Source organism: Hibiscus syriacus, unplaced genomic scaffold (assembly GCF_006381635.1).
Source record: "Hibiscus syriacus cultivar Baekdansim isolate YM2019G1 unplaced genomic scaffold, ASM638163v2 tig00111105_pilon, whole genome shotgun sequence".
NCBI classification, from domain to species: Eukaryota; Viridiplantae; Streptophyta; class Magnoliopsida; order Malvales; family Malvaceae; genus Hibiscus; species Hibiscus syriacus.
In genome coordinates this window covers 5,871,222-5,892,847 of record NW_024062987.1, presented here as the reverse complement: position 1 = coordinate 5,892,847, position 21,626 = coordinate 5,871,222, and the positions used below count along the sequence as shown (strand labels likewise).

General features: G+C 35.9%; 2 protein-coding genes and 1 pseudogene across 3 annotated transcripts; 1 reads left to right on the top strand and 2 right to left on the bottom strand.

Moving 5' to 3' along the window:
- Positions 1 to 2,705: 2,705 nt before the first annotated feature.
- Positions 2,706 to 6,260, bottom strand: LOC120153771 (annotated as a pseudogene).
- Positions 6,261 to 14,303: 8,043 nt separating this feature from the next.
- LOC120154161 (importin subunit alpha-4-like) lies at positions 14,304 to 18,774 on the bottom strand. 2 transcript variants are annotated; one of them, XR_005518855.1, is made up of 11 exons: positions 18,412 to 18,774; positions 17,741 to 17,837; positions 17,543 to 17,634; positions 17,329 to 17,460; positions 16,817 to 17,002; positions 16,513 to 16,676; positions 16,214 to 16,292; positions 15,796 to 15,924; positions 15,365 to 15,492; positions 14,613 to 15,105; positions 14,304 to 14,545 (listed from the first exon to the last, which is right to left on the bottom strand). XR_005518855.1 is itself a non-coding variant. In XM_039165970.1 (10 exons), the coding sequence occupies exons 1-10, from the start codon at positions 18,631 to 18,633 to the stop codon at positions 14,721 to 14,723; spliced, it is 1,614 nt and encodes a 537-aa protein (XP_039021901.1). In that variant the 5' UTR covers positions 18,634 to 18,774; the 3' UTR covers positions 14,557 to 14,720. The 2 variants fall into 2 exon arrangements, 1 of the variants encoding a protein (XP_039021901.1); XM_039165970.1 differs by lacking the exon at positions 14,304 to 14,545 and having other exon boundaries at positions 14,557 to 15,105.
- A 199-nt stretch (positions 18,775 to 18,973) lies between these two features.
- LOC120153704 lies at positions 18,974 to 20,904 on the top strand. Its single transcript, XM_039165611.1, has 3 exons — positions 18,974 to 19,099; positions 19,622 to 19,770; positions 20,641 to 20,904. Exons 1-3 carry the CDS (start codon positions 19,003 to 19,005, stop codon positions 20,716 to 20,718), a joined length of 324 nt encoding a protein of 107 aa, XP_039021542.1. The 5' UTR covers positions 18,974 to 19,002; the 3' UTR covers positions 20,719 to 20,904.
- Positions 20,905 to 21,626: the final 722 nt, after the last annotated feature.

Sequence of the window (21,626 nt, the reverse complement as noted above, 5' to 3'; positions counted from 1 at the left end):
TCATACGAAGAATAAATTCTTACGAGAGTAAGCATTCACCTCTACTAATTTGGATCAAAGCTCGTGTCTAGAGCTTATGTTATGCAAATGTATGTGATGTGTGAGGAGGAACGTACCTACCTTTGACTCAAACAGAAAAGAAAAAAACACGACAAAACTTGGACCAATCTGAAAGAAAAAAAATCAATGTTAGTATACAAATAAAAAATGAAGCAATTAAAAACTTCAATAAACGGATCATAGATTAACTAAAGAGTCGAACTCATAAATCCGACCACAACGACAATGTGTAAGCGACCTACAGCTTGACTCTCTAAAAAAGTTCCCCAGCAGAGTCACCAAGCTGTCATAACCATTTTTTTAATCAATTAAATATTATTTTAAAAACGATTACGACTTTATTTTGGAAAAATTGGGTGATTTTGAATTGATTTGAATAAAATTAAAAAGAGTCGCCATCGACCTTTGGGTTAGGTAGGTCGAATACCTAAAAACGTCTTTTAAAACAATTTAAGAAAAATCATTTTTTAAGACAAGATTCGTCTGCGTTACCAAAGATCATTTAAACGATTCGGAGTCGGTTACTACGGGGAAGGGTAAACATCCCCCACAACGCCCAAAATTGGTACTGTGTAGCTTACACATCGTCGTAAATGGTGGAAATTATAAATCGAATATAAAGTTAATATGTGATCTATTTATCGAACATTGATTAATTTGCTTCGAATTAAATAATTATAAAAAAATTCTTTAACTCGAAAAGAAATATCAAAATTAATAATCCTCCGTCGGGAAAACTAACTCGAATATTTCTTATCAGTTAAAGAATATTCCCTACTCATTAATATTTAAAAACGTGAATCGAATATAAAATGAAAATTTAAAATTTACATTCATATAAAATAAAGTGAGCGTCACTTGAAATACCACACATTGCATCATTTTAATAAATTAATTAGTAAAATATACTCGACTTGTTGCAAGTTCCTATGTCGTTAAAATGCCGTATCGGATCGTACCACTTCGACCAAGTGGTACTTTCCACGCCCATTCTACGCATACGTGTTCTTGAAATATATCGAATATTTCTTACATAAATAAAATATAATGAAAATAAATGTAATTGGAAATACAAAATAAAATATTTACATTAAATGAAACTAAAACATTATTACATAATACAAATAACCGAATAACAAGTACAATAAATCATACATAAATGAATAAAATAAAATATTCACAATGTCAGGGATAGATTCGAACATTAACAAAAATACCTAACATATAAAATCAAGGACTAAATGAAACTATTGCAAACATCGGACCAAAGTCAAGTATCCACAAAATGACATAATATACATTAGTAGGACTAAAATATAAACAAGGAAACATAGATGCCCAAAACAAAGAAGATAAATAGACATTAAACCAAAATATTAAAAAAACAGAAAATGACTAAAATAAAGCAATTAGAACTTGAAGCCAAAATTCAAAATTCAAAGTTATATTCAGTGATTAAAATAAAATAATTACACAATACGAGATCAGATTCCAACATTCACGAAAGTAGTAATATAAAGAGTAAGGACTAAAATGAATAAACAGAAACATAAAATATCACAAAGTAATTAAACCAAACATCAACAATGACTAAAATAGAATATATACGAATATGGTGACCAAATTCAAATAACAGTAAAGATAATAAAATGCATGGGATCAGTGATTAAATTGAAATATTTGAAAATATTAAATCCAGAATCAAATATAGACAAATATGATATAAAACATGAACGGTGACTAATATATAACATTTGCAAATTTCATGACCAAATCCGAATATCAAGGAAAATGCACAATAACTGAAACAATGACTAAAACGAAATAAATATAAATATCACAACCAAATTATAATATCAGCAAACATAATATACAAATTAATGACTGAAATGCAATCATTAAAAACTAAAAGGCTCGAAATAAAACAATAATAATTTCATTAAATGACTTAAATAAAGCATTACAAAGGAGAAGGGACCTAAAGTGTAGTTACCCCATGCTTGCAAAACACGGGTACCCAAACCCTTGAAACGGCGGCGTTTTGGTTGGGGAATATAAGCCCAAAACGGGCTTTCTTTCCTCTCCACTTTCTCATTTCTCTCCTTTCAGCCGAAGCAGAGAAGAGAGAGAGATTTTAGAAATCTCTCAACCTCTCCTCGTCGGGGAGGGGAGCCACGACAGAGCTCGCGGTGGTGAGCGGCGGCGCACGACAACGCCGGTGGCCGGAGGAAGTCAAAAGAACCCCAAAATGTTCCTCTCCTTCCCCTATACTCGAAAAAACACCCCACTCGACCTAAAGCCAACCCTAAATCCCTAGATCTAGGTGGTTACCTTCGAAAGAAAGAAAGAGCACGACGAATTTCAGGCCTCCACGGCCTCGAACCACGGTGAGATACCTCTCTCTATCTCTATTTTCTTTTTTTTCTCCAAAACCCGAATCCCTCCTTCGTATTTTTCTTTTCGTTCCCCCTTTTCATAATGGTTGCATGTGGATTTCTGGTGAGATGATGATGATATCTAGGTAGATAGGATTTGATTTCTCTGATTTGGGTGAATAAAGTCCAGATTTTTCGGGATTTTTGGGTGTTATTTTAATGGGTTTTTAGATTTGGGGTAAGTTTGATACACTGTTGATGACATTTGCTTCACTGTGTGACCAGATTGCTGATGACGACCGGCTCGGGATTCACCATCGACACCTCAAGCACGGCTGGGAGATGGAATGCCAAACGGCTGGTGGCTGAGCTGTTAGGGCTCAGAACAAGGGTTAGGGTTTCAGACCTAAATGGCCTTTGATCTGGACCATTGGATGGGTCCAGATCAGACGGTCTTGATGGTGCGGCGCTGAGGCAGAGAAGGGGTAACCCTAGCGGGTTTGGGTCGATTGCTGGGCCGTAGGTCTGGGTTGTTGGGCTCCGGGATTGGGCCTTTGTAATCTGAATTGGGCTTCTAAGCCTGCAAAAGTGTAATATTTGTAAATTAATAATAATAAAAGTAATAATAATAATATAACGATAATAATAATAATATTAAAAAAAAAAGACCCGGACAAAAACGGGTGTCTACACCATCAGTTTGTCCCTGGTATTGAAGAATATCGAAAGGCAGATTTGCTACTTTCCAATCAGCTTCCACCTCTCCACCAAATTCGGGTGCAACCAACCATGCATACTTCCTCTTGCAGTTCTCTGGTGGAGGAGCATCCTGTGTATAACATGGAGCACAACTATTGTTTACTTCTGTAGAAGACAGGTAAATGAATGGCAACTAGTGGGGTGCATCAATGAAAACAAGTTCAGCAATGCTTTTAAGTTTCTTGGCTAATGATGCACTTCTTCCTTTAAAACTGGAAGCATTTTGCCGAAAACCATGCAAGCATAAGATTCTCAGTTTCCTAGGAGGCGCACAGCCTGTCAATATTAGTTATAGCAATGTTAGGACAAGCAAAAAGGAAATTGAAATCAATTCTAATATTCAACTTCACAAGCACTAGGGATATCTAGGTAATCTAGTAGTCGGTATTTAAAATGCAAGTATCAAGAAAAATTCTCTAGCAAATGAGCTTTACACATAATTTACAAATCTATTCCCAATATGCAATATGTATGATTTTGTAAATAGAAACTACAAGTGGCAAACCAAAGAATATAAGAAAGAAAAACAAAAAAATATCATGGACAAGAGATTAACAATAACGAAAAACAGTCGAAAGTATCCCTAACATCAATTGGGTTAATCAATGAATTACTTAGCATTTCTTGCTTAACCTAAGATTTGCTCTTATATACAATATTACAGACCTTACCATCTCTTGAAGGCAACTGAGATGAGATTATGGAATCTGAACAAACAGATTTCAGGTCATTTTCGTCCAATACTATTGAAATCTCACTATCTTCCACAGATGGAATTGATCCAACATACATACGAGTTTCTGGCACAGCTGACAAACATTTGCATTACTCTTTATCTGCACCCAAATTGACAAAATTCAGATACAACAAAAATGAAATATAGAACATAAAAGGTGTACAAGAATAAGCCTCAATGTAACAGAATCTTTTGGAAAAGATGGCTAAAGAGATAATAGTAGAACATACCTGACAACTATCACATATCAAATCAAGCATTCTGCTGTGTGTGCAACGGCAGCATGAAGAATAATAGTTGTAAGAAGAGCCACAAATGAGGCAGGCACCCATAATACTAGTATCTGAGCTCCCAACTGAAATCCTATCAGCAAAATAGAGAAATGTAAGAAAAATCACTGGTTCTCGCAATTCATGAACCAGACTATGATGCTAGTGTGCAATTTCTATTTTCTGCTGAACGTGACAAACTAATACTATATGGATTATATGCCAACAATGGCATGTTTACAAGCTAAGAACCATACCGGTGATCAAACACAGTTTTTTTCCTCTGAAAAAACCACCATCAGGAAATTGTTCTAATAGCGTTGTATTCCCCCATATAACTGCAAATGAAGCCAACACAGCCAAGATTATCATGGTTACACTCATCATGATGGGTTGAGCTTACTTGTGATATTTTCAGAATAAGTGAACACCAACTTATAAATTATTCCACACATAACAAGAAGTTGAAGATGGTAATTTTCTACTTGGTTTCAGAAGCTAACCTGAAAAACATTCTCAAACCCAGCAACTTTTGACCTAATATAGGCTGATGCCATCTCATAACGGATTCCTCCAGTACAATACCTGTAACACAAACCTATTAAAAAGATCTTCAAAAAGGCAGAAGAACATAATTAACATAAGCTCAGCTTCCATTGTTTAGAGAGGGTGAGTAATTGCCACATTATGTAACCAGCCCTTCAACCAAAAAGAATATCATTTAATAACAAAGGGATCAAAAAGTTCAAGTGAATAGTTGTTTGATAAATTCGGATCCGGACAATGATTCACAAGCATTGAAGAACTGGAATACACATCCACAGAACATTATCAGGATTCAGAATGCTTACATGAGGACATGCTTTCCGATCAATTGTTCTGAGTTATCATCTATCCAAGAGGGCAGATCACTATATTGCCTGATACCTGGGTCTAGTGTTTCCACACTTGGAGCATAAAACTTGCCAATTCTTTTCTCATATAAATTTCTCGCATCCTATAGAACCAGATGCTTATCAACGGTAGAACTTCCATTATTCATAAGCTGCCCTGAGAAGCATTAAAACAACCATTAATAAACACAAAAATCACGAGCATTAGCCAACAAAAGACATATCTGATGAGAACCATCAAAAGTAATTAAGAAGCTATTGAAAAGGAGAGATCAAAGTCTATGCCAGCACTTTGAAGAACAGAATGGAACTCGGAAGCAGAGAGATGCCTCCCAGCATTAGAAACCTCAGGAGGTTTTCAAAGGGAATGAGAGCTGAATGTAACCAATTCCTAAGAACATATAAAACAAAATATTACACAGGATGGAAACTTCAACATAGGACATGTAAATATCAGATAGGATCAGTACAAAGCCAGACTTAGGTGGTGTTTGTTTTTGAAGAGGTAAAATGTCTGCAGTCTGCGGACCACATCTGCAGGCATCTGCTGCAGCAAAAGAGGTGGACCAAAAGTCAGTCTGCAAGAAAAAGCCACATTAAAACTGTCTCTCATTCGAAGTTAATAGAAGCAAGTGAGTTTCGAAAGTAATAAGACAAATTTGGCAGCTGAAAATTATTATAAAACAGGTCCAGAAAGGGTTGGAGCAAGGAACAAACCTTGACAATACGAATGGAAAGAGAAGTAAAGCCACATTCAGCAGCAACCTTGCCGTTCAAAGGATGATGCGAAGAAGCGAGTTTGAAGTCAGTTCCTTCGAACAAACTATTCGATTTCACAGCTTCTATGTGCTTCTCCAATGCTGACAGCAAACCACCGACCTGCTTATCAGAAAAAATGAAAAACACCCAAGCATCCTTAGACTACAAAGAATGTAACTTTACACGAAAAAAGGGTTGGGAATGGCAAGCAGAACATACGGTGACATTAACGCCATTAGGAGAGAGACGTACTCGGCCGAGAAGACCCAGAGAATTGCAGTTGGAACGGTAGAAGGAGAAGAGAGAATTGAGATCTGGGATGGAAGAAAATTTGTAATAGAGAAGTACTCCATATTCATCATTTGACATTTTCTTCGGCCACAGTAATTTTTGGTTGTTCTGGTTTGAACTTTGAGCCTAAACCCTAATAAGAAGACTTGCGTGCTTTTTTTATTATTACTATTTCTATTCTACTATCTGTTTCTTTTTCTCTTCAAATAATATTGGGGTAGATTATAATAGAGTTCACTTTTGTTTCATTTTTTATTTTTATTTTTTTTATTTTGAAGGGATAAAAAGTCTAAAGCCACAATGGTTACAGTAAGCTTCTGCCTAGCTTGTCTTCATTGAGGATTTCAAGGAGATCACGAGGGGGAACATCAAGAATAGCCGTGGAAGTCTGGTGAGCATCGGTAGTCTTTGCCAGGGCATCAGCGAGATTATTACATTGGCGAGGAGTTCATGTGATGGAGATTGCCCATGCTTTTCTCCTGAGTTTTGCAATTGCTCGTACTAGAGGAATAGGGCTGGAATCTTTATCAGGATTGTCTAAGAGTTTGGTAGACTCAATAGAGTCAGTCTGCACTTGAAAAAAATTGAAACCATTTTCCCATGCAAGCTGGAGACCTATGTAAATCGCCCATAATTCCGCATGGAGAGGATTCACGATACCAATCGATTTGTTGAAACCAAACATCCATGTGCGCCATGGTCTCTGAAAACACCACCAATAGCACCGAGTCCTGTTGTTGATGATACAACACCGTCCACATTCATACACATCCAGCCTGGATGGGGGCTTTCCAGTGGGCAAGGGATGGAGAGGCAGATTTTGTGTAGGAAGAAGAAGCTTTGCTACCAAAGTAGTAACGGGACCAAGTGATGCTTATTTTGCAAATTACCTCAGCGTCTTGAGAATGCTTGTTGAACACCCTGTCGTTACGATTTTCTCAAAGTTGCCAAAGGGTAGAGGCGAACAAAGTGTGTCAGGGGATACTCCACTCGGTTGTAGGCAGATGATTACCGAGGTTTATCGCGATCCAATCATGAGTGTCCAGGCTGAAAAAATCATTGTTTAATGTATGAGGCAATAATTTTTCCCAAACAGATTTGGCAATCGTACAATGCCAGAAAGCATGCACAGTTGTTTCCTGGTCAACATGGCATATCGGGCAATAAGAATAGCTACTCATAAGGCATTTGTAGCGCTCGGAGTTTGTCATCAGCTTTTGCTCAACAGATAGCCAGAGGAAGAGCCTCAATCTTTGGGGTATCGGCATAGCCCAAACTGTTTTCCATATGGGTTGTCTCATCCCAATTCGTCGAAGTGATCATGGCATAGGCGGATTTAGTTTCAAATTTGGGGTTCGTTGTTGCTGCCCAATAAAGCTGGTCGTTATAGTCCAGGGGGTCCGGGCTTTTGATAGCAAGGAAATACGAAATTATTTCATTCGGAAAAATGGAAGAGACCTTAGGAATATTCCAATTTCCAGAGATGTCCACAAGGTCTGAGAAAGATGATACCTGGGCATGATCAGATGGGTTGAGAAGATAGCTTTTCAAGCAGCCAAGTTGTGGAATCCAAACATCTTCCAAGGGTTGAGCGGTGGTGCCATTTCCCATCGACCACCCTATGCTTCCGCGAAGGTCCTTCCATGAAGAAGCTACGGTTTTCCACAGAGGATAGCAATGTCTTCGGGTTACATTATTGGGACATAGAGTAGTCAATTTATATTTTTGGCGCAGCAATCGGACCCAAAGAGCATCAGTCTTTGTAACCAGAGAGCAACATAACTCAAGGACAAACGCTAAGTTGAAGTCGTAAACTCGTCAGATTTCAAGACCTCCATGTTCCATTGGTTGGCAAAGGGTCTCCCAATTGACGAGAGACGTTTTATGTGAAGTGGAATTAGACCCCTAAATAAATTGTCTCATTGTTCAATTACACGCTTAATATATTTTACTATTTCTCTTATTTTATTCATCGTACTTTCAATTTTTTCAATTTGCTCACTGAATCTGATTTGTCACTCAACCATGTGATGATGTGACAATCAACACCAAAACGACGTAGTTTTGGATTCCATAAAAAAATAAATTTAGATCATAACGATGTAGTTTTAATCCAAATAAAAAATATTTTTTTTCATTTTTCCTTCTTCCTTCTTCCTTCTTCCTTCTTCCTTCTTCCTTCTTCCCCTCATCTCTCTATTTCTCTCCTAATCTCATTTGAACCCAGGTTCCGGCAACAACGCCGACCGTTATTCTGACCACTTCCGACCACTTTTACCGGAGATCAATGACCAAATACTAACTTCGAAACTTGCAAAAAGAATTGTGTTAACATCTTTTATAATTTTTCTAGAGCCCAAAGAAAAAAATTAAAGGGACAAAATGAAATTTGATTGCATCATACGATGCTTGAAGAAATAAATTCCAAAGGAAAATAATTTTGGATCAAATCAATGCCACAAAAAATAATGGATTCTAAGCAAGCTGGAGCCAAAATCTAAATTACCAATTATCCAATCTTACTCACTCTCACAACTTCTTCACAATCTTTCCGGGAAGGAACAAACCAAAAAATAATGGAGTGAAGATAAAACTCAGGAAAGAAGAAGATAAACTATAACAAAAAAAACACATGCGGTGAATAAAAAAATAACTAAAAATCAAAACTAGAAAAAGAGTTTCCTAAAAAAAGATTAAATAGTTGAAAAAAATTTGCACCTCAAACTTAGAAAGTGGAGTGGAGATATGGGTCTTTTATCGGGTACCCGTCATTTTTAGAAGAAGAAAGAAATTTGTTTATCCTTCTCCATTGTTGAAAATTTTCCTCTCTTTCCTATCAATTTGTTTTAACTTTCAATTTAACAAACGTAGTGTAATGAGAGATAAGAAACAAAATAATAATGGAGAAGAAGGAGGAAAACATGAGAGAACTTAAGATTTTATAAAGACTATGATTTTGGAATATAATAAAATTAGAGAAAAAAAACTCAAAAACCAGAGAAATAGAGAGAAAAAGGGGGAAGAAAAAGGAAGAAGGAAAGAAAAAATGAAAAAACAAAAATATTTTACCTTTTTATCTGACATGTCATTTGTAATATTTTCGAATGATTTAAAATTTATTTATGTATTTTATGTCATAACACCGTTACTAAATTAACGGAAGAGTGACAAAAAAATTTAATATCTAAATTTTAATAAACAAATTGAAAACAAAAATTAAAAGCAAGTGAGTAAAATATGATAAAAAGTAAAGTTCACAGTAAGCGTGTAATTTACCATTTTTGATAAGACAACAATTGAATCCTACTAGTATTTTAAGAGTAAAATATAAAAATAATCCCCAAACTTTTAAGAAGTTTACATTTTGATCAACTAACTTTTGAAACTTACCATACAATTATTGAACTTTTAATATCAGCCCTTACTTACATTTAATTTTTATTGACATAGCACTTAATTCCGTTATACTCTCCCGTTTCTTTTTCTTCCTCTTCTTGACCTCAATCCTTTTGCAGAACAGCTTTCTTGCAATTCTCCCATGCATCGATTGAAGAAAGCTTTTTGTAGGCTCTGCTGAAAAACAGTTTGAATCAACTCAAACTTTCAATCACAAAATCAAAGCCAGTTTAAAAGAGTATGACTTCGAAGAAGAAGAAGAAGAAGAAACCCAGGTGAAGAAAGTTGTTTTTTTTTTATTATAATATATATAAAAATAGCATTGAAAAAGATAAAATTAATCAGTGACAAACAGGAAATTCAAGTATTCAACCACCCAACAAGATGCTTCGAAGTTGTTTTTCTCTCCACAAATTTTGTAATGCAATCACCGCCTGAACTCTCGCTACAACAAACCCAATAACATTCCTTCCCACTGTTTATAGCAATCAATCGATGATCATTTGCAGTAACAACGAATATCCTGGTTTTCCTTTCGTCTCCTAATCCCATATCCAATTTCCCTTTTTTATTCCGTTTTTGAGTGTTTTTATCATGGTATTAAATTATCGTTCGAAAACGTGATAGCGGCCGTGATATTGCGGTAGCGCAGCCATCTGAAACCGATTTTTATGAATGTTACTGTAGGTCACGAATTCATACCAATCTCGAAATACCGCGCCCGCAATTTAAGGAGAAACAGTTGACTGCACCGATAACGGAACGCAACAACTGTTATTCCAACCATGATTCCAAGACAAAAACAAATATCAACCATCTGCAATCAATAGTCTGCAAAAACAAAAACCGATTTTCAAGTTGAGAGGTCGTAGGCAGCGGGGACTCGGTGGTCGAAGTTGATAGTTTGGTCGGTGGTTTCATTCGACTTCAGGGTTCGGGTAACCTAAGGGGTGAAGTTGGGTTTGGTTCTTATGGACCAATTTTTTTTTAGTTTAAGAATGAAGAACACTTTAGGGGTTCTTGTTTTAGGGAGGTGTTCTTGGGTTCTTGGTTTAGGGAAAAAGTTTTGATTCGAAAAAAAAAAAATAAAAGATGGTTGAGGATTTATTCTTGTTACGAATCAAAATTGGGATTAGGGGAAGAACATGTTGGCGTTCTTGAGAAAGTTATAAGTTTTGATCTTGAAAAACAAGTTTGGATGGTATTTTGGTGTTTATGGAAGATCTAACTTGGTCTGTAAGATGAATTTGGGAAGACATGGGATGAACATTTGGTTAAATTTGAGAGAAAGGGGCCGGTCGGGTAGAGAGTTGTGAGAGGAGGAGATAATTTTTTTTAGAACAAAATGATTCATGTCTTATATTTTAACTTTTATACTAGATGAATTTTTGGGAAAATTGGTTCATTAAAACCCCTACTTCATGGTTTTTTTGTGTTTTGTTTTGTTCTGTGTCTTTTAATTTATTTTATTTTGGTCACTAGATGTTTGTAAATCATTACATGAATTCTGAATTCAATGCAAGTTAGTACTGAATATCATTTTGATTGTTTCTTTTATTTTATTAAATGTCTTTTGTTATTAATTCTGAATTTTAGTTTTAAAATATTTCAATTTAGTCATGCGTTTAATTATAGATTAAAGCCTTTAGGTTTTTAATTTCTTAATTTAGTCACTAAAATCAAACCCTAGACGTTTTAATTAAAACTTTAGATTTTAGTTCTTTTAAAATTAGTTACTAATTGTTAATTAGGGCATTAGCTTAAGGTTCTTTAATTAAATTCATAATTTGATTAAAATAGAATGTTTATTTATTTTATGATATTGAAAAGGATGGCCTTAAGATAACTAGATATTCATTTTTCAATAATTTTTAAATAAACAAATATCCTAGCATTGGTCACCAAAAAAGTAAAATAGGTTCATATTAAGAACAAAATGATAAAGGTTTGTTCCTACGTTTAAATTGCTAAGGACACACTGCTTAATTAATGTCAATGAACATCTTTATTCTTTTTAATAATAAATTAACTAATTGGTCAACCCTTAGTTTTCTTTTTAGTGATCAATAATTGTTTAATTTTCTAAATTTTTAGTGAATGACAATATTTGATTGCTTCGATTAAAAAATAAGAAATAATTGTCTTAATGTAAACTAAGGGGTTAGTTTCTTTCTTTTTAATTGAAAATAGACAAATAATGTGTGTCTCCTAAAAATCTTTTAATTTGGTTAAAATGTTTTATTTAGGGAATAAAAGAATCAAAAATTAAATAAATATTTGAACTATTAGATTTTTAACGTTTCAACGATATGGTGGTGCATGCCCTCGACAACACCATTTTGTTGGGACGTGTGAGGAAAAATGAGTCTATGGTTTATCTCAACCTCTTGAAGCACCTTGGTGAACGATCAAAATTCACCACCCATTCACTTTGGATTTCTTTTATTTCACAATCAAATCGCACTTGAACCATATGCCAAAACAACGGGAATGCATATGACGCTTGTGACTTCTCCTTCAGCAAATGAACTCGAGTATACCTGGTGCATGCATCAAAACATGACATATAATATCAAAATCCATTGGACACAATATAAGGAGGTCCCCACAAGTTGATAAATACTAAATAAAACAGGTCATCATATATAGTTTAAGACAGATAATGACAAAGCACGACTTTTTCCGGAATAGCAGACAACATAAGCCTCATCATCAATGACAAAAGATGTATCAACATTACAATTACGACACACTTTTAGTAATGAATCGCGGTACGGGTGACCCAATCAATTATGCGACAAGCAAAAGTTAACAACCCCATGAGCTACATTACATTCAGCATGAATATTATTTTGCAAAGTAGAATCAAACTCATAAAGATCATCCTTCTCACGACCTTCAAGTATAATCGCTTTTGTGTCTTCGTCCCGAATCACGCATCTACGAGCATGAAATTCAAGAAACGACCGATTATCTTTAGCAAGTTCAGAGATCGAGACTAAATTCTTTGATATTTGAGGAACATGGAGCAAATTATTTACTTGCAAGGTACAATTAGAAGCAAGCAAACTTGATTGACCAATACGAGAAATTGAAAAAACGTTACCGTTAGTAACCATAATCTTACCTTGGCTGGTATAATCTTCTCCTTGGGCACCATTTTAATTTCTTAGATTTTTCCTATGTTGATAGTCTTATTTTTTTAAAATAATAATGTATTCACAATGTCATCGCTAATTAATTATCTTATCCTATCATCGGATTTTTAAAATCTTCTATTTTGTTAAACTATATTATACATATGCCAATTTCGCTTAGAAAACATTTAAAAAATCATTAAAAACGATTCCTTATAATTATAATTATTTTTATTATGTTTTAAGATAAGTTGTGCAAAATTAAAAAAAAAAAATCACGACCACGACACCCGCAGTGAACGCGATTGCATCCGTTATGTCTGCAACCGCGATAAACGCAACGCGACCGAAAACGTGACCGCGAACGCTATTTGATACCCTGGTTTTTATCATAAGGAGATTTCAAGCTAATGGGATTTGGGTCGATTTTCAATCGAAAGAAGAAGCGAGGTTCCACGAATTCAACTGCTTCTTCGCCGGATGTTCCATCGAATGAATCATTTGTTCATCCAATCCCCATTCCCCGATGCGATCTTCTTTGAGAAATTTCACCCAGACCCAACTCCAAGAAATCGAAGGAGTGTTCAAAATGTTCGACGCCAATGGCAACAACAAGATCTCGGCTTCAGAGCTCGACTCCATCTTGAGATCACTCAGCCAACGACCCTCTGACGAGGAACTCGATGACATGATCAAGGAATTCGACGCCGATTTCCATGAGTTCATCGAGTTGAACACCAGAAGGAGAAGAAGGGGTTTCAAAGGAGTTAAATGCCATGTCAGCAAAAATTAACTAGAAATGACTGTATTGCAAGTTTCAAAAGTTGGATGACCAAAATGGAAGTGTCCTAAAAGTTTGGGGACTATTTATATACTTTACCCATAATTTATCTATTTTTGTCTTTGACAAAACCCTTGTCGTCGTCGTCCATCCTATTGTGCCTTCCATCGCCAACGCCCAATTTGATCCCTTCTAATAATAATAATCTGTCATTTTTATGATTTATATGGGAGTCGTAAAAATGAAGATGAAGGTTTTTCGATTACCAGAGATTATCTTTGAATCGATTGTGAGTCGAATGTCTGACCAGGAATGCTTGATAATCCGTTCATGATTTTGTTTAGAAACGTCAATGTGAAATTCCCTTCATTTGTGTAAGCTGTTGGGCATCAAGCATGGCTGCTATAGGAGTAGAACATTGGCCTTCAGTCCCATAGTATTTCATCACTTTCCCCCTTTTGTTTAACATTCTATCAGCAATCGTACAGTAAGAGAACAACATCGACAAAAACATATAAAGAAAACCAGAAAAATTCACCACAGGCCAACAAGCAAACTTGAGAGACCGTCTTCTTAAGAAAACAACTAACAGAAGTGGTTCAAGAAATGCAACCGAATGATTTCATTGATAAAGGCAAGAACTCGAGTCTGCCGATACCCAACAACCAACCAACATATCAAAAGATACCGAAGGATTTAGGAAACACTTGACTTAACAAACTCTTGAAGACAAAAATCTTAAGTCGCAAATCTTTTACCAGATAGGTGGTGCTATAGAGAGCAGACAACACAAGAAACAATGGTCTATACAGACAAACATAAAATACGAAAATAAAAGCTAAACAGGCACCGATAAATTTCATTTCATTGCACCATAAGATGGTAACAGTTCTTATACTACTACCACTGGCCTGGCCAACGCCTCTGTTTCACAACAGGACATGCCCCTCTCAATGCCTATAGCTATAGCAGTGCAAGAAAACCATTAATGCTAATTTCAAACTTTATAACTATTACATGCAATATTTTCCAATGGAATGTAGGATGAAATATAGAAATATAAATAAAATTTAAAACCCTTTCAAGCTCGAGATATACGCCCTGCTCCAAAAAAAAAAAAGCAAAAGACCTCGTGTCTATGCGCCAAAACAAAAGCCCTGACTCGTTGGCAGCAATGAAAATGCAAACACAAGTCTAAAAATTTCACTGCAAGGGAAGTAGTAAGACCTACAAAACTAAAGCCAATTTTTCAAAACTAAACACTTCAACCAAATTTGAAGCCACCAGGTGGAGCGCTGGCCTGATTAGCTCCAAAATTAAAGCCTTGCTGGTTTTCATCCCCGGTACCATCTTGGAGATTCTGTCCATCCTCTTCTTCTTCAGCCCAGTATCTCTCCAAGATCTTCACAGCCTTCTCATAAATCTCGTGGTTGTCATGAGTTTGAAGGTTTTCAATTTTATCCAACCCATCGCATTCATCAATAGTTTGTGCAAATAGATTAATTCCATCGTTCATTCCCATTTCCTTATCAGCCTCACCAACCTTCAGGATGTTCTCAAGCCCTTCGAGGCACACAGTCACAATCCGTGGATCTGGACAAATTAAGAGATCACAGAGAGGCTTAATGCAACCTTGGCTCACCAAGAATCTGCAAAATAACAAATCATATGATGTTTGGAAGAAAATATAGTTGAGTATGCCAACAACTTACGACACATTGGTATCCGAGCAGACATGTATGCTCCATGATTCTAATCTTGCATTTGGATGATAATATTATAATATATTCTCCCATTAATCAATGTATGGAGGTTTGTAGGTGTTCATGTGTCTTTTGTAAACATGCATGGATGCACAGTCCAATAAAGGAAAAACTGAAATGCAAGCAAAAGAGTAGCAGGGGATACTTAATCTGCTCGTGAGTTCCTCCAGAGGTTGCATTTGAGATGGCCCATGCAGCCTCCTTCTTAATATCAAACTCTGCATGTTGGAGAAGGTGTACAAGAGGAAGAATAACATTTGCCTCGATAACTGCCTGTAACACAGGAAATCAAACAAATAAATAACAACAACATGTGTGCCTTTAATTTGATATATATTGCCCAAGAACTAGTACTAGTTGAAGTTACAGCTTAAGTAAGCAAATCAGTGCTTCAATTACAATGAACAAAAAATTGCAACATGATACCAACACCTTTGAAATCATCACTAAAAGCAAAAGCCATATTGGCACTTCTAAGGCAATCAAACAAGCCGATTAAATTATTATACCTTTTGGCTGCTGAATACATTAAGGCAATAGAATCTTCAAAGTATAAGGGGCAGGGAGAAACTATACCTGTATTTGAGCTCTATTCCCAGCTGTTATATTGGAGATTGTCCAACAAGCTTCTTTCTTTATGCTTTTTTTGTGATTTTGCATGAGAAGTTGATAGAGAAGAGGGAGCACCTTGTTGTCAATCACAAACTGAAAAATATACCCATAGTAATTTCACAGCTTTTATAGGAAACAAAGAAAAAACTTCCTAAAAAGTGTTTATATTTGTGTAATAAACAACAATAGGGCTTTAAAGTACTGTTTCTATTTAAAAGAATCGGTTTGTTTACTATATCATTACAATTAGATTATGTTTCATGAACAATTCAAATGAAGCAAATAAATTCAGTGCAGTAAACAACAGAAAAGATCAACCAGCATCTAAAAAAACATTACTGATGTGAAGATTGTAGTGAACATGCACAAATGTACTTCATACCTGAGTCTGATTATCATCACCAGTGACAATGTTTCCCACAGTCCGAAGAGCAGGTATAAGAACTGTAGGTGATGGATGACTGGCATGAATGAATTTTAGTCAGCACCAATAGTCAAAATATTGCAACAAGTATAAAACTGACAAAGTATACAGACATAAAAACCCTGTGACAGAAGCAAAAACAATAGGCTGTAGCTAAGGAGAAGGTGCACGATATCTATTCTAAAAAAATTCCAGAGGAAAAAAAAATCTAAGAGTAATTAGCTTTCAAGTATTCTGTAGAGAAGGCATAACCTTACCTTAGAAGTTCCACAAGTCGTGGGCAGACCCCAGCTTCAAGCACAGCCTGAATTTTGTCATTTGGACCATCGGAAAGATAAGACAGTGCCCAGCAAGCATCTGTCAGAACTTCTACATCATTCAAGTAGATAAGTTCACGTAGAATTGGTAAAGCAGGCTTCACCTGAAAAGAAAACAAAGTTTCTGTTATGAACTCCACAGATTATAAAAAAGTATTTTGCCAAAATAAAATAAAATAACCTAACTCTGACTGTTAACACTTCTCTTATACAGAATTAAAGAGGAGCCTTTCAAAGTCTCTACCTGCTCAAATGGAGTCGGTGGCTTGCCACGGCAGAAATTAGATAATGTCCACGTAGCATTCCTCAGCATTGATAATTTTGATCGTTCATTTAACTGAGCTAACAATGGCATAAGTGCACCATTACCAAGAACTAGATCTCTACAACTTGGTGAATCACCCGCGACATTACCTAAAGCCCATACAGCCTAAACAGAAAATAGGGTGACAACAGTAATTACAAGCAATGAACATAGATAAAATGAGGATTAACAAAAAAAAGGCATAAAGATGTACAAGTAAATATAGTATGGAAATTAATTTCAACGTAGATTACTCTAAGTGGGAGGAAACAAAGCAACTTAGGAGTTAGGACAAGATATAAATATATGAAGTGACTGATAAAATACACCTAGAAAAAGTAGAACTGAAAATAGTAATGGTCAGAGATTCAAGGAAAGTAAGAATTTTTATTTTTGTCATTTTCAGTCATAAATATAGGAGATATAGATGAGTTATTGAAACAAGAACTGACCTGCTCCCTAACATCATCACTGGGAGAACTAAGAAGTTGCACAAACATTGGGACGGCACCATGTTCAATAACAACTCGTGTGTGCTCAGATGTGCCAGAGGCAACATTGGTCAAAGCCCAGGCAGCCTCAAACTAAAATCAAAAGGAAGTTAGTTCCAGTGATAATAATATTTCTAATGCAAATTATTGCAATTTAAACAAAACATTGTTGTACTTGCAATTGAGCCAAATCCTGCCTTCCAAGAAACTCTACAAACCGAGGAACAACTCCAGCTTTAATTACTTCATCAATTGGAGGACTGCGTTCTACAAGTAAGCAGATGAAAGTTAATAATGTTAAAGGACATATTCCTTAACCAAAAAAAAAACACTGCTTTAAGTATAGGAATTAGGATATAGAAGTAGAACTAACCTATCGATAACAGCTTCCTAAACTGCGTTGTAGCTTCCAACTGTGAAGCAGGATCATCGGACCACACCCCTTGTACCATCAAAGGAATACTTTCCAACTATTAGAAATCATCAAGAATACCAAGTTCAGATCCAAATAATGAAAAGCCTAAACTTCAGAAGACCAGAACCACAACAAAGTCCAGCCCTACACTTTCTGAACATTCGAGCAGGATTGAAGTTTGGATATCCTAACTTCAAAAACAGTATACGAATGACATTTGACCTTTTCCAACCCCTGCATGATGAAAGAGATGGGATCTAAAATGCTAAATCCTTCCCTTAACTACATCCATTTTATCAGCAACAAAACCAAATAGAAAACAATCCTACACATACTTCACCGAAATGCTACTAGATCATAGAATATGAGAATACTGTCATCCTAAATCCATAATCTCGAGCACCCTCTTTCCCCCTGCTTTTAAGTATGCATAAAAATTAATAACCCGAATATCCATGAGCCAATTCATTTCTTTCTGATCTTAAGAATCAACAACTACAATCGAGTAAAAACAGCAATAATATCTGACAAAAGTAGCATTGCAATACACGCAGCTGAATCAGGATCTCATAATATCTGAAAAAAGCTGAATCAAGATCTCAACTTTCACCACCAATAAAAAAAAGTACCCTTTTTTCGTTAGCGGCGGCATTTTGGGTGGTATCGCCCAATGGCGGTTGAGAGTGAAGAAGAAGGCCTTCTCTCCTCTTTTTAAGGAGATTGTCTTCACGCTTGTTCTTCCGGATCTCAACCAAATTGTCCTCTCTCCTCCTCCTGGCCTCCACCGCATCCACGCCCGTTTTGTAACTCTTCTTTCTCACCTCAGTTCGGGTACCTGGTCGAAGCGACATTCTGTTCGTTTGAATGCTTTCCTTTGTGTACCTCTGTTTGTAGAAATGACACTGTTAAAGAAATGAAAGGGATATCGTCGAAGGCGGGTAGTGGTGGAGCCGTGGAGGGCAGAAACTAGTGTAAGATTATGAAGTGATAAATGGGTTTTTATAATTATTTTATTTCTTTTGTTTTATGATCTAAAATAGATTTTGGCAGACTCACTGAATGCGAATGGCCAATGGGCCAGTTTTTTCTTCTTCTTTTTCGACGATGGCCAATGGGCCCGTTTTTTAAAGGAGAAATGGGGGAGTTTTAAGTACCCAAAATTTCATATTCCCCTTAGAACAACCCTACAATTTGTTCACAACCGAATTGAAAATCTAACCATGGCATTGATGCAAGTTGTTAACAGCACAAAGGCAATTCCTTTCTCAAATCCATATGTGTTCTCGAGGTTCTTCTCCAAGTCAAGTTCATTTATTTGTAAGGCCTTCTATCTCCTTCTTAAACAAGAGCAAGAACATTAAAAACGAAATATTCCCATAGTTCTCTTTGGTTCCTGGGAAATTTGTAGAATATTATTTGTGTTAGTTCTGTTGCTTGTGCTTCTTTAGACTTTTTTGGTTGGCCATTTGGCCAACTGTTCATATGAAGTTTATATTTCTCAGGCTTATAGTATTGCTCAGAATAATGAGGATTTTAGGAAAAAGTTCGGTTCTTTTTTTTTCTTGAAATCCAGTGAAGTGGGATGAAGAGATGAAAAAGAAAGAGTGGGATTTTCTATTCATGTTATTAGATTATTAGGATTCTCGAGAAATATCTTTTAAAATAGCTACATAGACTTAACATGAAGTTGGTCCTTTTTCCTGTCTACAAGCTAAGTTAGTACCATTAGGAGAATTTATTACCCCAAAGGTATTATATTGTAAATGTCATACCTTTTGGATAATTGTAATCTCAAATTGGTGAAAATGAATCTGAAAAATGATCTTGTTATTTTTGCAGCGAAGGTTGGAATACCGGAATTTCTGAATGGAGTTGGAAATGGGGTTGAAACTCATGTAGCGAAGCTGGAATCTGAGATTGGTGACTTTCAGAAACTTCTCGTCACCCGCACTCTTAAGCTCAAGAAACTTGGAATTCCTTGCAAACATGTAACAATCCCCCCTACTCTAAAACACAAATTTCGTTTAATATGCATGACTATGTTGAGAACTGCATGCTTTTTGTGCATACTAATTTCCTCTAATGCTCCCATGATGTTGCCCCCAGTTTTGATATAAAATCCTAGCTTGTTGCTTATCAAACTGGAATTGCAACTGGCTAAACTATCGACATTCTGTTCTTTTATGACCTTAATCTAAAGCTGTGTGTTTATTATTTGTTTTGTTGCTTAATATTGTAAGCTAGTTTGAGTAGTCCATCAGCCCGTGCCACCTAGGATCTTCCAAAGCTTAAAGCTTTTGGATATGGTAGCTTACAAGTAGTTTGAACGAGCCGGATAGAATAGAATGGGAATTATAATTGTTGATAGAATGGTTTTAGTTTGCAGCTTAACCATTAGATTAACAAAATTTTCGTTCTTTATATCAAGCAAAGCATGAAATTGTATTCTCTCTATCTTATCTCTCCGTGTGTCAAAGGGGTAAATCAATTTTGTGTTTTGTAGACAAAATGCTTCTCGTGTTAGTTGTACGGCATGCAATGTGCTGGTTTATCACCAACCAACCTGATGAGTTAGATCCTGCAGCTATGATTACTATCCTTATAAAAATGGTAGGATGTTGGCGTAGATTCTTGATATCTACCTAGGTGAATTATCTTGATGTGCAAATTTACTGTTGTGTTCTGGTAGTGTTATCCTTGATGCTGAACAAAATTTGATTCCCTCAACAATATTGTTAGCCTATGAAAGTGTTCTGTTTTTTTTTTGGGTGTAAAAGGATTTGCTATTTAAGTAAATGTATTTGTGGATTCAACTAGGATCGAGTTAGTCGCTGACGGCTTTTTTTTATTTCTTGCAGAGAAAGCTGATATTGAAATACACGCACAAATATAGGTTGGGTTTGTGGAAGCCGAGGGCTGAACCCGTGAAGACTTGATCAATCTATCTAATTCTTTGGTTGCTGTGCTAAGATATTACTGTTGCAGCCCTTTCTTTTCCCTTTGTTGCCTTGAAATTGAGTACTAAAAACTAGGGTTCTAAACAAATTTAAGAATATGTAATTGCAGAATGCAACATTTGTCATTAGAAAACTTTTTGGACTTTATAATATCGGTATTGGGGACCACGTGTATGTCCATTGCCAAAAATGTTCATCCTTCCATGACTAAATTTTCAAAAATGTCATTATCAACAGCATGGTTACTGTAAGTCGCTATCAATAGCAATAAACTAAAGATACCTCAACAAAACAAATAATTAGACTGAAGTAACCATGGCGTCTGCAGTGCACCATGTACGGTAGCTTTTTCATCGGATACTTCCAGTGGTATTACAGTACTACAAAAGCAGAGCAAAAACAAATCAAGTTAAAATGTTGCAAGACTGAGGTTGAAGCAAACCCAACTTCATCAGAGTCCTTCAAGTAAGGAACCATAGCTGGGAAGATGGTACTGCACTCACACCAATAAGGCTGGGAAGAAAAGTAAAACCTCTTGGAATGGTTTTGGAACCAATCCCTGATTGGCATAAATGGTAATGATGGTTATGGAGGAACCCGGAAACCTTGGCATATATTGTGCAATTTCGAAGAACTTTAATCCAATCACTACAATGCATTAGAACCCAAGATTCCTAAGAGAGAAAAAATCTAACAAAATGTGAACTTGAAAGAACTAGTGGTGTGGTAACTTTTTCTATCATTCCATGTACTGTATCTGGGGGTTAATTATCTTCTTCAAACTGTTCATTAATATGAACTTTTTTTTTGGATAAATAAGCTTTTGTTGTGTATCAAACAAGCAACACGGGGTTCAATGGACAAGTAATTTCTTCTTTGTTTTAGGG